The 13,119-nt window shown below is 45.5% G+C and overlaps 2 protein-coding genes and 1 long non-coding RNA gene across 7 annotated transcripts; 1 reads left to right on the top strand and 2 right to left on the bottom strand.

Moving 5' to 3' along the window:
* Positions 1-1,047: 1,047 nt before the first annotated feature.
* On the bottom strand, positions 1,048-3,727 carry xrcc2 (X-ray repair complementing defective repair in Chinese hamster cells 2). Of its 2 annotated transcripts, XM_015019212.1 has the most exons (6): positions 3,480-3,726; positions 2,971-3,052; positions 2,860-2,895; positions 2,640-2,789; positions 2,301-2,562; positions 1,048-1,457 (listed from the first exon to the last, which is right to left on the bottom strand). In XM_015019212.1, exons 1-6 carry the CDS (start codon positions 3,498-3,500, stop codon positions 1,121-1,123), a joined length of 888 nt encoding a protein of 295 aa, XP_014874698.1. In that variant the 5' UTR covers positions 3,501-3,726; the 3' UTR covers positions 1,048-1,120. The 2 variants fall into 2 exon arrangements, with proteins under 2 accessions (XP_014874698.1, XP_014874699.1); XM_015019213.1 differs by lacking the exon at positions 2,860-2,895 and having other exon boundaries at positions 3,480-3,727.
* Positions 3,728-3,945: 218 nt separating this feature from the next.
* LOC106937612 (uncharacterized) lies at positions 3,946-4,813 on the top strand. The gene is made up of 2 exons (XR_001422427.1): positions 3,946-4,025; positions 4,172-4,813. It is a non-coding gene; the product is annotated as an uncharacterized LOC106937612 (long non-coding RNA).
* LOC106937610 (actin-related protein 3B-like) lies at positions 4,267-12,680 on the bottom strand. 4 transcript variants are annotated; one of them, XM_015019209.1, is made up of 12 exons: positions 12,345-12,680; positions 10,505-10,560; positions 10,270-10,428; positions 10,083-10,193; positions 9,031-9,126; positions 8,858-8,965; positions 8,643-8,786; positions 8,396-8,569; positions 7,601-7,693; positions 6,011-6,136; positions 5,755-5,838; positions 4,267-5,669 (listed from the first exon to the last, which is right to left on the bottom strand). In XM_015019209.1, the coding sequence occupies exons 2-12, from the start codon at positions 10,541-10,543 to the stop codon at positions 5,574-5,576; spliced, it is 1,230 nt and encodes a 409-aa protein (XP_014874695.1). In that variant the 5' UTR covers positions 10,544-10,560; positions 12,345-12,680; the 3' UTR covers positions 4,267-5,573. The 4 variants fall into 4 exon arrangements, with proteins under 4 accessions (XP_014874695.1, XP_014874694.1, XP_014874696.1 ...); XM_015019208.1 differs by having other exon boundaries at positions 10,270-10,394; positions 12,345-12,679; XM_015019210.1 differs by lacking the exons at positions 10,083-10,193; positions 10,270-10,428; positions 10,505-10,560; positions 12,345-12,680 and adding an exon at positions 10,042-10,062.
* Positions 12,681-13,119: the final 439 nt, after the last annotated feature.

The following is a 13,119-nucleotide window of genomic DNA, read 5'->3' as shown; positions in this document are numbered from 1 at the left end:
GAAAAGAAAACAGAGGTGATGGTGTTTGGACCCAGTGGCTCCTGTGAGTCCTCCTCTGTGGACCTGGGACCTTTGGAGGTATATTTTAAACCTGTTATTACAGATCTTGGTTTTAAGGTGGACAGTGATTTCAAATTGGACAGCCAAATAAGAGCCATGGTTAAGTCCAGTTTTTATCATTTAAGGCGATTGGCGTCAGTGAAATCTTTTCTTTCCAGGCAGCATTTTGAAACAGTGATCCAGGCTTTTATTTCGACTCGACTGGATTACTGTAACTCACTTTATCTGGGAGTCAGTCAGTCGCTGCTCTCAGGTCTGCAGCTGGTTCAGATGCTGCTGCACCACTTAGGACAGGAACTCGACAGGGAGCAGGTGACCCCTGACCCCTGACCCTGTCCTGGCCTCACTTCACTGGCTGCCTGTATATTTTAGGATTCATTTTAAAATTCTTATGTTTGTTTTTAAATCACTACATAATCTTGCCCCAGCTTACCTCTCTGAGCTTCTTGACCCCTACATACCTTATCAGTCTCTCAGGTCAGCAGATCAGCTGCTCCTGGAGGAACCGAGGTCCAGCAGGAAGCTCAGAGGGGACAGGGCTTCTCTGCCAGGGGCCCCATATGGAACGACAGAGAGGCCCCTTCACTGTCCACTTCTTAAAACCATCGATTTTACTCGGCTTTCAACTCCAGCAGGATACAGATTTAAATTGTTTGTTTTTAAACTGTAAGAGTTGTTTTGGTTTTTTTTTTAGTTATGCTGTGTTTTAATGTGCAGCACTTTGTATCAGCTGTGGTTGTTTTAAAGTGCTGTATAAATAAAGTTGGTGTGGTAATAAGCGGGTACTAACGATCCGGTTTAATCATCATTTAACCAGGGTATGATTACTTCTGGATCGATGGTTAGTTCCCTTCATCAGTGAAACAAATATTAAAAACTGATTCTGATTTTTACTCTGGTTATCTCTTCTTATCTTTCCTGATTATTTCTACAGTGATCTCTATTGATTATCTCTACTGGTAAAACCAAACATCTGAGGATCCAGATTCTGATCCATCTCTGGTTTTATTCAATTCCAACATGTCATCATAATTAAGTTACAAACATCAACAGTGAGTCTTTAAAGTACAGCAGAAAGATCAGGAGGAGGTCTGGGGGTCCAGATAAACTCCACGCCACCATCCGTCACTCTGAAGGAGCTGACCCTGGAACCCTTGGTGCCGGTCCAGGAGGAGCAGTGGACGGTGAAGACCTGCCAGTTCCTCTGCTCTCCGCTCCCTTCGTCTCCATTTGCTGGGTTATGTTGAGCTTCTTGTCTGGAGCACACCAGCCGATGGGTCACCAGACGCTGCCAGGCACGGCAGAGATGGGACCGGTCTGCCTCTGAGGAGGAGGGTGGTCCATTGGAACCTCTCCTGATGGGGTGGCAGGTTGCAAAGATGGTGATTCTGTAGTCCCTGAGGGGGAACCACAGAACAGGACATCAACTGTTGATCCACAGCTGTCAGAACCACATGATTGACCAATGCAACCTTGAACTTTGAACTCTAAGGCTTGGACATCCTCCCCAAGAACAGAACTGTGTTGTTTTACTGGAGCTGATCGGATGGAGTGGTTTCTGGTCTGGAGAACATCTGGATCTGGTCCTTGATCCAGTACTGAACATTGGATCCTCGGGTCATGGACTGAGCTCCAGAACCATGAACCTGGGCCACCATCACAGGACAGGGTCACTGATCTGAGTTTCTGATCAAGGTTGCTAGTGATGTACTGCAATGGACTGGAATCTACTGGATTTGAACGGGTCAGTCCTGCTAAAGACCAAATAAACCGGAGGACTGTTCTCTGGTCAAAACATCTCCTGGGAAGAACTTTCAGTATGACATCTCAGTTCTGGCAGAATTTGTTCAGGCCTTTTAAAGGACATGATAACTTTCTATATGTCCAGTTGGACCTGCTGAAGAACCTTCCACCTGTTTCATTGGCCCTAGTGGCCTTTATCTGACAGTGAACTGACAGGACAGTCAGTAATGAGAGAGGGGCAAGACAATGCGGCAAAGGTAATCAGGCCAGGACTCGAACCTGTGATGTCCACAACGAGGACTAAGGCCTCCGTATGTGGGCTATGCTTTACCTCTGCACCACCAAGTCCTCCACCCACTGGAACCTCCTAGTGACCCAGAACTGAACCAAACCCCCCACTCTCCGTGTACCAGCTCAGATGGACAAGTATGCTCTTCAGATAGTCCATCAGAGCTCAACCCTCTAAAGATCATCAAGAACCCACTTGAAGGATCCACCTGAGCAGTCGACCCAGCAGCTCCGAACACCTGCTGAGCTTCTCCTCCTGCTTGGCAACGCTGGCTCCGCCCTCACTGCGATCCGACCAATAGAACGCCGAGATGCTGTCAATGAGAAGGAGCGCTGCTCTGGGTCGAGAAGACAAGGTGGTCTCCAGGAAGTGTAGGGTGAGGAGGAGCTGGGAAGAAGAGGAGCAGCGGACCACCAGGAGGCGAGACAGACACAAGCGCAGAACCGCATCATCAGACCCGGCAGAACCACCTGGAAAGAAAGGAACCAGTCATGTTCCGGTTAGCTGATCTGAAGTCTTCAAACCCTGCAGATGTCGTTAGCTTCACCTGCGTTCAGTCGACTGTCCAGAACACTGGCCAGCCGGAACATGTCCAGACTGTAGTCTGTGTCCACAAAGACGACGTCCACCTCCAGACCGCCAGCCGCCTCCGGCAGGACGCAGCGACACAGCAGGTGGTAGAGCAGCTCCGTCTTTCCTGGAGACACCAGAACAAAAGGTCTCAAGTGGCTCAGGGCGCGGCACCCGTGGAACCAATGAAACCTCACCTGTCCCCTCCGGACCGTACACCTCCACCACCTCCCCTGCCAGAGTCAGACACACAGTCAGAAACAGCCTGATTACTGGTCAGCTGAGAAGAAGTGGGTGGAGTTACGTACCACGGTCAGGTCCTCCATCATCGGCAAACAGCCGAGGCTCAACGTCCTTCAGACAGCGCCGGGCCTCGAGACGGGCAAACAGCTGCAGGGAGACACCAACACTTGGATGGTACCGGAACATAGACTGAACCAACACTAGAATATATAATGTACCACTGATAAAAGGGTACTACCACCAAACCTGAGATGAACTTTTACTTTGAAAAGCCTAAGGGCTAGACTGACTGCTGAACCTGGCCTGGACTTGTACTGTCACAGTCCATTAAAACTTCACATCAAGTTTTAATGTCAAGGTTGGTCAAATAATCTGAAATGAAAAAATATTTTGTATTTTTATTTTTTGCAGAGTTGTAGATCTTTTCTGTACTAATTGCTCTACAACTAACCGGAGTTGGGATTTCATTTTGAAAAGCCAACAGACACAGTTCCGGTGTTAGACGATCTGGACTCTACACTCGGTCATGTAGAGAGCTCCACATCCAGGTCACCTGTCCGCATCACAAGCTCACCTGAGTCCCGCTCTCACTCATCTCTGTCCGACCTTCTTCTTCCTCATGATCATTTGCGCGGGAACGCTTCGACTTCCGCTTGCTACGTTTTATTCGAGGCAGTAGCTGGAATATAATTTAACTTCGATGCCGGTTCGGAAAAGCCCAGACGGATACATTAAAGAGAAACAAGAAGCGTTGGTTTATTAAAGTGAACGAACAACCAGTGAATCGGTTTGTTGACGGTGAGATCACTTCCGGCTGACAAAATAAGACTAACGTTTTCACAATAAAAGTGTGTATATGCGTAAATGGATAACTTGTGCTTTAAAAGAATATCTCGGCTTTTCTTCATCTCCATCACGAAAAATAAATAAAATTACAAGTCAACCAACTTTTACCTCCATATGGAGGAATAAGAGCGCCTCAGAGGAAGGCAGCTGAGATTAAAATGATGAAGATGGAGGGCCAACGCTGTAGATGTTATGAATAATGTGTTAAACTGACACATTATGAAAAGATCATTTATGAATAGAAAGTTTCTTTCTCTATGCGACCTTTTGTTCAGTAAGTCATGTGTTTTCTCCATCTGTAGAATTTTAATCTATTATTTTATAGAGAACAGCTAAAATCAACAATGAGTGTCAAGTTTTAATGTCAAGCTTAATAAAATAATCTGAGATTAAAAAATATTTTGTCTTTTTTTTCCCCAGAGAAGTCAGGCCTCACTGCCTCATCTATGTGTCAGCGACTGACTGACGGCACCTGAACGCACCACGCCTTTCAGTGAATCCAGCAGACACGTCAGTGAGTGTTTAAATTTTATTGACTTTAGAATTTCTCATAAAGGTCCGTTTTCATTTCTTTACAAATATAAAGATTCTTAGAGCTGTGGGTGAAGCAGAAAAACAAACAGGATCGGGTGAGAAAATTTGTACTCTCCCTTTAACACAGGTCCAAACTCCTGTTGGTTCTGGTTCATCTCTGCATGCCGTGGTTTCAGTACAGCATCAGTGTGGTGATCTGTTCAAAACCTCACTGAGAATGTTGGTGAGAAAACATCTACAAATGGGTGGAGAATCCAACTGGACAGCGCCCCCTAGTGGAGGATTAGTGCAGGAACCTGATGGAGGCATCCAGCCAAGATAGAAGTTTGAGTAGAAACATTGGAGCAGTCTCACAGGCTTGATGGTGTACATCTCATGACAAAGAACACAGCCCAATATGGCTGACTGAAGGTCCAGAGCTCTGCTAGAGAGAACAAAAATGAGGGAGGAGGGCCCCAGGAAGCCAGCAGGGTGGTCAGAGAGGACCCAGCATCTGCAGCTCTGCAGGCAGCCTGACAGATGCATAGATGATAGAGAATCAGGAAGAAAGAAGGGAAACTGATCAACCTGTGGCCTTTTATCAGTTCTGGCTCGGTTACACCTGTTGAGGCATCTCGAGCTTCAGCAGCTGGTCTAGAACCAAGAGAAACACCTGAGAGGACGCGACCGACTGACTGACCGATGAAACCACAAGAAAATAGGAAGAAGTGGCTGCAGCAAGAAACCTCAGCGCTACATCAGAAATGAAGGCTAGCTAACATCAGCTAGCAGCAACTAAGAACAAATAGCAGCTAACAACTAGCATCAGCTAACCGCAGCTAAAAGCTAACACTGGTTCATAGCTAGTATCAGTTAATAACTAATAGTAGCTAACAACAGCTGGCAGCAGGTAATAGTTGCCATCAGCTGAAAGCTAGCAGAAGCTAACAGCTAACAACATCTAACAGTTTGCGGCAGCTAATAGCTCACATAGGGTAACAACTAAGAGCTTCCAGCAGTTAATAGCTCACAATGGCCAATAGTTGGTAGATGGCAACAGCTAATAGCTAACAGCCAGCTGCAGCTAACAGAGGGGCTAGCTGCAGCTGGCAGCTAGGGCTAACCCTAACCCTATCTGTGGGGTAAATAAAATGGAGTCTCTGCTGCAGCAGAGTGATCATCATGCCTTCTAGCTAACATGCTAACTCTTTCTTTCTGCAGAGACAGTATGCTAACAAGCTCACAGGAATCACACGAAGCTAACAGTTAGGTGTCCGGTGCAGAGTAGAAGGCATGGCGGTGGGCCCCATCAGGACATGATGCCGAAGACGGGGTTGTGTCGACAGATGCTGGGGCCGATCTCATCGTAGTCTTTCTTGGAGTGACAGACCTGGAAGAACTCGGGCTGCAGGAACAGAAGCAACAGCAGAGCATGAGGGCAGCAGGAGGAGCTCATCGCTTCAGACCAGTTGAAGTTCGTCCATCCTCACCGTGGACGCCAGCATGGAGCCTCCAAACCAGACAGCGTAGCGCTGCATGTGATGGGTCACCACCTGGACCTCCATTGGCTTCGGCTGCAGAAACACAGAGACGCCGAGATAAACACGGTCCAGAACCAACACGCTTCTGCTGATGATGGTCCGAGTCACTGAACAGAGACAGACGTCCCGCAGCATCATTCTGCCTTAACAGACAGCCGATGACTAGGAGGAGTTAGAAAGAGGGCAGGCGACCAGCGGTTCTGACCTTGATGTGTCCTCCGCTCAGCTCCTCGCTCAACCTCAGCCGGGCGTCCGCCGTCCTCTTCAGGTCTCGCTGCAGCCGCCGCCCAAAGTCCCTGAACATGGTGGAGCCTCCGGACAGAACAATGTTCTGGAAACGAAGAAGCACAGACTTATGTTAGTCTGGCAGGAAGCAGTCCAACACAGTGACACATCTTACCACCAAACCATCTGTGTTTGAGGTAATGACAGTGCTTAGACCAGGGCTGGGCAGTCCTGGTCCTGGAGGTAGTGATGGGCCATCTGAATCCAGGCTTCAAGGCTTGTACCGAGTAAAAAGGGGGCGTGTCCGATGAAGCACCGCTTCGAGGCTTGTGTTGTCTTGCTGAAAACCACGTGACTGGCAACAAACGAGGCCTCACATTGCATGGGTCACGTGACTGCTTCATTTTGCGTGTCGGTTTTCAAAGTAAAAGCGCGATGAGCCATGCTGCTTTAAGCGTTGTTGTCCATTTGGTCGCATCAGAGGATGATATTTGTCTTCAGTGGGCAAATAAAATGAACATTGACCAACATATTCGATGTGTATTCATGGCACGCATCAACATGTATTGTTTGTTACTGGTTTTCTCAATTGTAGATCATGTTGTTTTTTTAATAACTATATTTTTGTGATTTTATGATGTAAATCTCTTTGAACTGAATTGTTGCTGAAACCTGCTACACAAATAAACTTGATTGTCTGAAATGGAGCCAGCAAGAGGAAAATATCTGACATCTGAGAATTCTTTGAGATTATCCTCACAATAAAATTCTTCTTAGATAACAATAATTAATCCTCCACCTCCCAATTTCTCACCTTCTGCAAAGTTCCACTATTATTTGTAGTCTGATTAGCAAAGATATATCAGTCTTGCACAGCAGAAACAGATTTAAACTTGTTGCAGAACTAAAATTCAACATGTAGCCAAATATGAGGGATCAGAGCCAATTAGAAATCCAAGAAGAAGCGAACGTCCCAACAGACACTGCACTCCCAAGACATTAAAACATCAAATGTCTTTGTCAAATCCGTCTATGACATAAAAGAAAACCCGACACAACCACTAACGTTCAACATAAACCAGGATTAGATTGGCGACAAATCATTTTAAAAAACATATGACAATTAAATATGGTTTCATTGGTTCTCTTGTTACTAAACATGAGTTTGATGAAAACTTTGTGACAATATTGCATTTTGTAACTTTTGGAAGTATGATCCACCTGAGTGACAAGGCTGTTACAGTTTCACCAGCAGATGTCACTAGAGAGCAATGAATGAAGCATCGAGTAAGGAACCTTTTTGCAAAGCAAAGGGCTGGAAAGGTTCGTTGCTTCATGAGGCTTCATTTACCCATCACTACCTGGAGGGCCGGAGTCCTGCAGCTCTTAATGTCTCCCTGGTCCAACACACCTGGATCCAGCAGCTGAATCTCCTCCTCAGTGCAGCCAGGTTCTCCAGAGTCCTGCTAACGACTCATTATTTGACTCAGGTGTGTTGAAGTAGAGACACATCTAAAGGTTACAGGAGACCCTCCAGGCCTGGAGCTGCCCACCCCTGGCTTAGACTCACCTTGTAGAGCGGCCGCCTCACATCGATCGGACAGCTTTGAATGACCTCATCGATGACATCAGAGATGGACTGCATAAAATCTGGGTTGGCAAACTGGAAAACATGGAAAAAATATTGAAATTAGCTTAAAATTAACGTCAGCCAACACTTTAAACCAAAGTCCAACCTGTTGAAGCTGAGCTTTAATTTAGTAAAAATTGAGTAAAACTGTGGTACATCAGCAAATGTAGAACATGTAATTAAAATAGTATATTGTGATATGAAGAGACCAACGATAAGCATGCAAAACTGCTTGCTTCATTCACTTTGTGTCACACAGCGCCCCTAGAGGTCTGGACTTCTGACACCTCGGACAGAAGTCCGGGTGAAGACTTCTGTCATGTATTTCAACAGGCAATGCAGAAATTCAGCAACTTTGATAATAAAAATGTTGATATTGCCAATAAAAAAAAACTAATTTAAAGAAAAGCCAAGTGGACAGATTGCTATTCTTTCATCATTGTTGGTATCTACTTTACTTCTCATGCACCTATTTTACTTGCAAGGATTACAGGTGAGGCAATGCTTCACTTGACTGCACGGCACTGGATTCCTGCAGATTCTAGAGGGAGAAAGGGAGGCAGATCCTTCCATCCCCGTTTACTGAGGCAGACACCCCATCTACTTTCCTCTGAACTTGATGCATTGATTGATAACTAGGATCAGTTGGGATGAATGTACCTGAGTTTGAATTATGGGTTGATTATTCTGATTGTGTTTCTATGTGAGATGTGACGTGTGAGTTGGTTCTGGGACCTCGGGATGGAAGAAGATCTCGGGCCCAAGGAAGCGTTCATAGCCCACGTCAATGTGGAAGGGGGTCTTGGTGACTGCGTTAATTCCTTGGAACTGCTTGATCCACTTCCCAGGATCGGAGTCATACTTAGCGAACTCCCTCACGATATCGGGACAGATGTAGCAGTACCGCTCCTAGATACAAGGGTAAAACGTGGTGAGCAGCAGAGGAAACAGAAGAAGACAGCGAGGAACAACAGAGAAACACCTTGATGGCTTTGGCGGTCTCCAGTGACTGCTCCGGAGGAATGCCCGCCTCTCTGTCCCTGAGCAGCTGCTGGATGAAGAAGGTGATGTCCCGCCCTGCGATGGGGATGTGTTTTATACAGCTTCCAATCACGTAACCCTCGGCCTGCCGCAGACAACCAATCAGTGAGCAACGTCCGCCGCAGAATAGCCATTGAAGGTCAGTGCAGCTCTCACCACAGGAATGGCGTGTGTCACTCCATCTCCACTGTCGATCACGATGCCGGTAAGGGTCCGCTGTCCCACCTGGCGAGATGTCCAGGATGCCGCCAGGGCCAGCACCGCCTGCGGGAGGAACACAGTTAGCAAGGGAGGTCTGCAGCATCCTGGGACGCTCAGGTGGCTCTCACCTGCACTGCAATGTAGAGCCCAGGTACGTTAAAGGTCTCAAACATGATCTCAGCCATGTACTCTCTGTTTTCAGGAGTGTTGAGAGGAGGCTCTGTCTGCTCAGGTAGACCCAAACACACACAGAGGTGAGAACAAGAAGAAGAAAACATCCACTCACCTTTTGCCTCTTTAGAGACCTTCCTACCTGGACAGGAGACACTGCCATTAACCTTCTGCTGAAAATCACAACATAGACTGTTCTGTCGCCAGAATGTAGATTGTACTGATACATGAACACAGACTATAATAACACCATAACATAGACCATACCGACACAACGACGTAGACCGTACCGACACCAGACTGTAGAAATCCCTGAACAACAGATGCTACAGCCATCACATTCTCAGCTTCTTCAGGAATATTTATTTTACATTTCCAGGAAGCTGACTTTCATTAACACCCATTACAACCCAGCATGTTCTTCACATGGCCTTTGGAGCGGCTTCCCTTTGGATCCTTGAGAACTCACTGTATCCCTCAGGAGGGAACCTGGTAGTTTTCATTAATGCCCAGAGCTCCCCCTGCTGGCCTCTGGGAGACCCAGGAGTCACCTTGAAACTTGCTGCAGTGTCTGAATGGCATAGTGGAAAACCTCAAACCTTTCTTAGAACAATGAACCCTTCTGGATCTGTGGACACCCAGCTGAACATCAACATGTCTAAGCCTCATCATTGACCGGTGTCCTCATGGCCTTGAACCCTTCCTGATGCTCAACTCCTGAATGTTAAGGTGACTCTTGCTGGGTTCAGTCTTCAGACACCTGACTGGTTGTGATTTGCTTCTGGATCGTAAACCGAACCCCCATTTCAGAAAGGGAGGGACAGATGTTTGTGTCACTATGTAAAACTTGTAATTCCTGTAGATAAGTAAGGCGCTCTGATGTAAGATTTCACTCTTGTATAAAACATTCAAGGACTGTAAGGCAGCTAGTTTTAGATTCTGGTGTTGGATCAGCCTGTCTTAATTACTTTCATATTGCAGTTGTGTTGACATCACACAGAGTCTGTACCATCAGGAAGCTGTGGTCCTCTGGCTCAGCCCTCAGGTACTTGAAGATGACCTGCTCCATGAACTTCTCCATCAGATCCCAGTCCTCCACCATCCCATGACGGATGGGCCACTGAACAGCAAACCGACAGCAGCATCAGTCTGCTGACCCGATCAGCTTCCATCCTCTTCCTCCTCCACTAGCTCACCTTGGTTGCATAGTTGGGTTTATCAATGGCTTCGTCTCCGATGTAGAAGTCCAGGTCGTCCACTCCTCTGGCCAGCCTCCTCTGGGCCTGCTCTCCAATGCTGGCCGACTCCTTGATGGCGATGCCTGGCGGAGACCGCAAAGGAGCACAGGGTTGGTTCTGTTCAGCAGAAGCAGACTGTCCCAGTGGTACTAGAACCACTGGGACTAACTGAGGAGACTCAGCTGGTACTCACAGGACGGCATGATGAACTGTGGCTCCGTGTTTCCTGCATAGCCGATCTTAGTGTATCTGCAGTCAGAAGGAGAGAGCAGCAGATCAGCACAGACAGCAGCAATCAACACACAGACTCACTGATTGGAGCAAAACAAGCAGGAAATAAGGCTTACTAAGAATAAATCTGGAGGACTTTGGTTGTGGTTCCAACCCGGCAGAACCACTAAACAGCTAAAATGCTGTGGTTTCGACCCAATAGTTAATTCAAATGCCAATCATTCCAATTTACAAATCTAGAAATAAAGATATTAGCAATTACCGTCCTATTTCTGTTCTTCCAACTTTATCAAAGGTTCTTGAAAGAGTTGTCCAAAGCAGATTAACTGAATATTTTAATAAATGTTTGATTCTTTAAAATTCACTGTATGGATTCAGGAAACAGAGCTCCACCTGTTTGGCTATTTTGGACCTTATTGAAAAAATTATAGATGCACGAGAACAGGGAGATTATGGCGTTGGCATTTCTTGGACCTTTCTAAGGTTCGACACTGTAGATTTGAAAATATTACTGGGAAAGCTGCACCACGATGGGATTAGAGGACGGCATATGACTGGTTTAAAAGCTACCTTTTTGATAGACATCATTATGTAGTTATTAATCACCACAAATTGGAGACATCACACATGGGGTTCCCCAGGATTCATTATGGTCTTCATTATTTGTATAAATGACTTTGTAAACTCTTCTAAAATATTTCATAAAGTTATTTTGCTGATGACACAAACTTGTATTTTTTCACATGCAAATCAATAGTAAGTGTAGAATTGTAGAAAATAAATACCTGGTTTAGTTCTCACATCAGCAAAATAAATGTTATTTTGTTTAGACCAAATAAATTTTTATCACTCACTGATCATATAAATCTTAAAATTGGAAACGAGTCTACTAAGTTCCTGGGGGTCTTCACAGACGAGTCCTTAAATCTTCCCTAAATTTTTTAACACCCTATCTATAAAACTGTCGTTGAGCCACATATTAATTACTGTAATGTTATATGGTTCAACACTTAGCCCAGGTATCTCTTGAGATCCTTCAAAGGAAGATAATACGAGCCGTGTCCTGGTCCCAGTAAACGTCTCCTCTGGTTAAATGTGACCCCGAACGCCTGCATGATGTTCCAAGTTGTAAACACAACTAATCGGATTGAGAGAGCTTGTGGCCCTCAGCATACTAATAACTCTAGGAATACATTTCTTATCTATGTAAAAAAAAGAAAAAAGAAAAGAAAAAGACTTAGTCTTACAAGACAAACTTTTGCTTGGAGGGGTCCAAAGGTTTGGAATGAGCTCGACGAGATTAAAAGGGTTGAAACTCATCTCCACTTTAAAAAAAGATTAAAGATTAAATTGCTTTATTTATACATTTGTGATCATTTGTAGGATTTTCTGTTCTGAGGCAACATAGTCTGTGTTGTCCTGGGATGGTATGAGGACTGAATGATGTTTCTTTCTTAATAAAAATGTAGGAATTTTATGTTCACAGGTTCAGCTATAAGCTTTAAACAGCTTCTATGGAGATTCACTCACTATAACTTTGCAGTTATGATCTGTTATCTGGTAAAACATGTTATGACCTCATTATGGAATTTATTCAATTGTTTGAGTGAATAAACTGAATACCCGGGAAATACTGTGGTTCCGACCCAGTAGAACCAGTCTGAACCAATGAGCTAGTTGTTGTTGTAATGACGTCACTAGCAGCTGATTCTGGTTACTGTCCCTTTAACGGAACCTAAAACAACACGCCTGCAGAACTATCTCTCGTGATGTCACTCTGTCCTCTGTGCGGGTGTCCTCACCCAGTCCCGCAGTCTATCACGCACGGCGGCAGCTGCAGGGTCATGTCGCGGTCCCGCTCCGATTCGGTTCGGTTCGGTCTGGTCCGGTCCACGCCGCACTGCGCGCTAAGTGTCGGTGGGTCCCGGATTGATGAGGAAAGCGTCCTTGTGATGCGTGTGCGTGCGTAAGAGGAACTCTTCCGGGTCGAAGCCAGAACCCAGAACCCCTCTCCCGAACCCCGCGGTAACTGGAGAGGTGATGCGTTCAGGTGCTGCCAGAAGGGCCAAAAGTCCCGGAGTCAGAGTCCGTTCAGAGAATGATAATGATGATGATGATGAATCAATCAAAGTTTATCTGTGTAGCTCCAGTGGATTATTATCTCTACACAGTGAAACGACGCTTGTTGTTTTGGTTTTGTCTGTCAGCCATGAAAAAATCCAATGAAAAAATATTGATGGAAACAAATAAGGATTACTTATATTAAATGATGAATGTATTAATAATCAATGAATTATGATTCATATAAATTATTGATTATATTTACTAATAAATATCAATACAATAAAAATGCTTAACCATGCCGCGGCATCAGTCCTGCGTTTGAACTGGAGCCAGAGGGAGGAAGAGGAGGGTGATGAAGGTCAGGACTCTCATGTTTAAGGAAAGCGTGCGCAGAAAAATGTTAAATATTTTACGGGTAAGTCAGGATGTATGGAAGCAGCTCCGGCTCCAGACGAGTTTAACAGGGGGGGGCATCGGCTTTTTTTTTTTTTTTTTTTTTTTTTTGGGGGGGGG

Source organism: Poecilia latipinna, unplaced genomic scaffold (assembly GCF_001443285.1).
Source record: "Poecilia latipinna isolate Pla-1442-1.1 unplaced genomic scaffold, P_latipinna-1.0 Scaffold2389, whole genome shotgun sequence".
NCBI classification, from domain to species: Eukaryota; Metazoa; Chordata; class Actinopteri; order Cyprinodontiformes; family Poeciliidae; genus Poecilia; species Poecilia latipinna.
Note: the sequence above shows the minus strand (reverse complement) of the source record. Positions and strands in the feature narration are given on the sequence as shown.

Bases quoted from the DNA above. Each gene is read 5' to 3' on its own strand.
- LOC106937610 (XM_015019208.1), bottom strand. From the start codon at position 12,388: ATGACCCTGCAGCTGCCGCCGTGCGTGATAGACTGCGGGACTGG. The intron at 10,561-12,344 runs GTGAGGACACCC...TTCTGACTGCAG, and splicing joins GTGATAGACTGCGGGACTGG to ATACACTAAGATCGGCTATG. The intron at 10,194-10,269 runs GTGAGCTAGTGG...TTTGCTGTTCAG, and splicing joins AACCCAACTATGCAACCAAG to TGGCCCATCCGTCATGGGAT.
- xrcc2 (XM_015019212.1), bottom strand. From the start codon at position 3,500: ATGAGTGAGAGCGGGACTCAG. The intron at 2,896-2,970 runs GTACGTAACTCC...TGACTCTGGCAG, and splicing joins TGATGGAGGACCTGACCGTG to GGGAGGTGGTGGAGGTGTAC. The intron at 1,458-2,300 runs GTGGATCCTTCA...GTTCCCCCTCAG, and splicing joins CTGCTGGGTCGACTGCTCAG to GGACTACAGAATCACCATCT.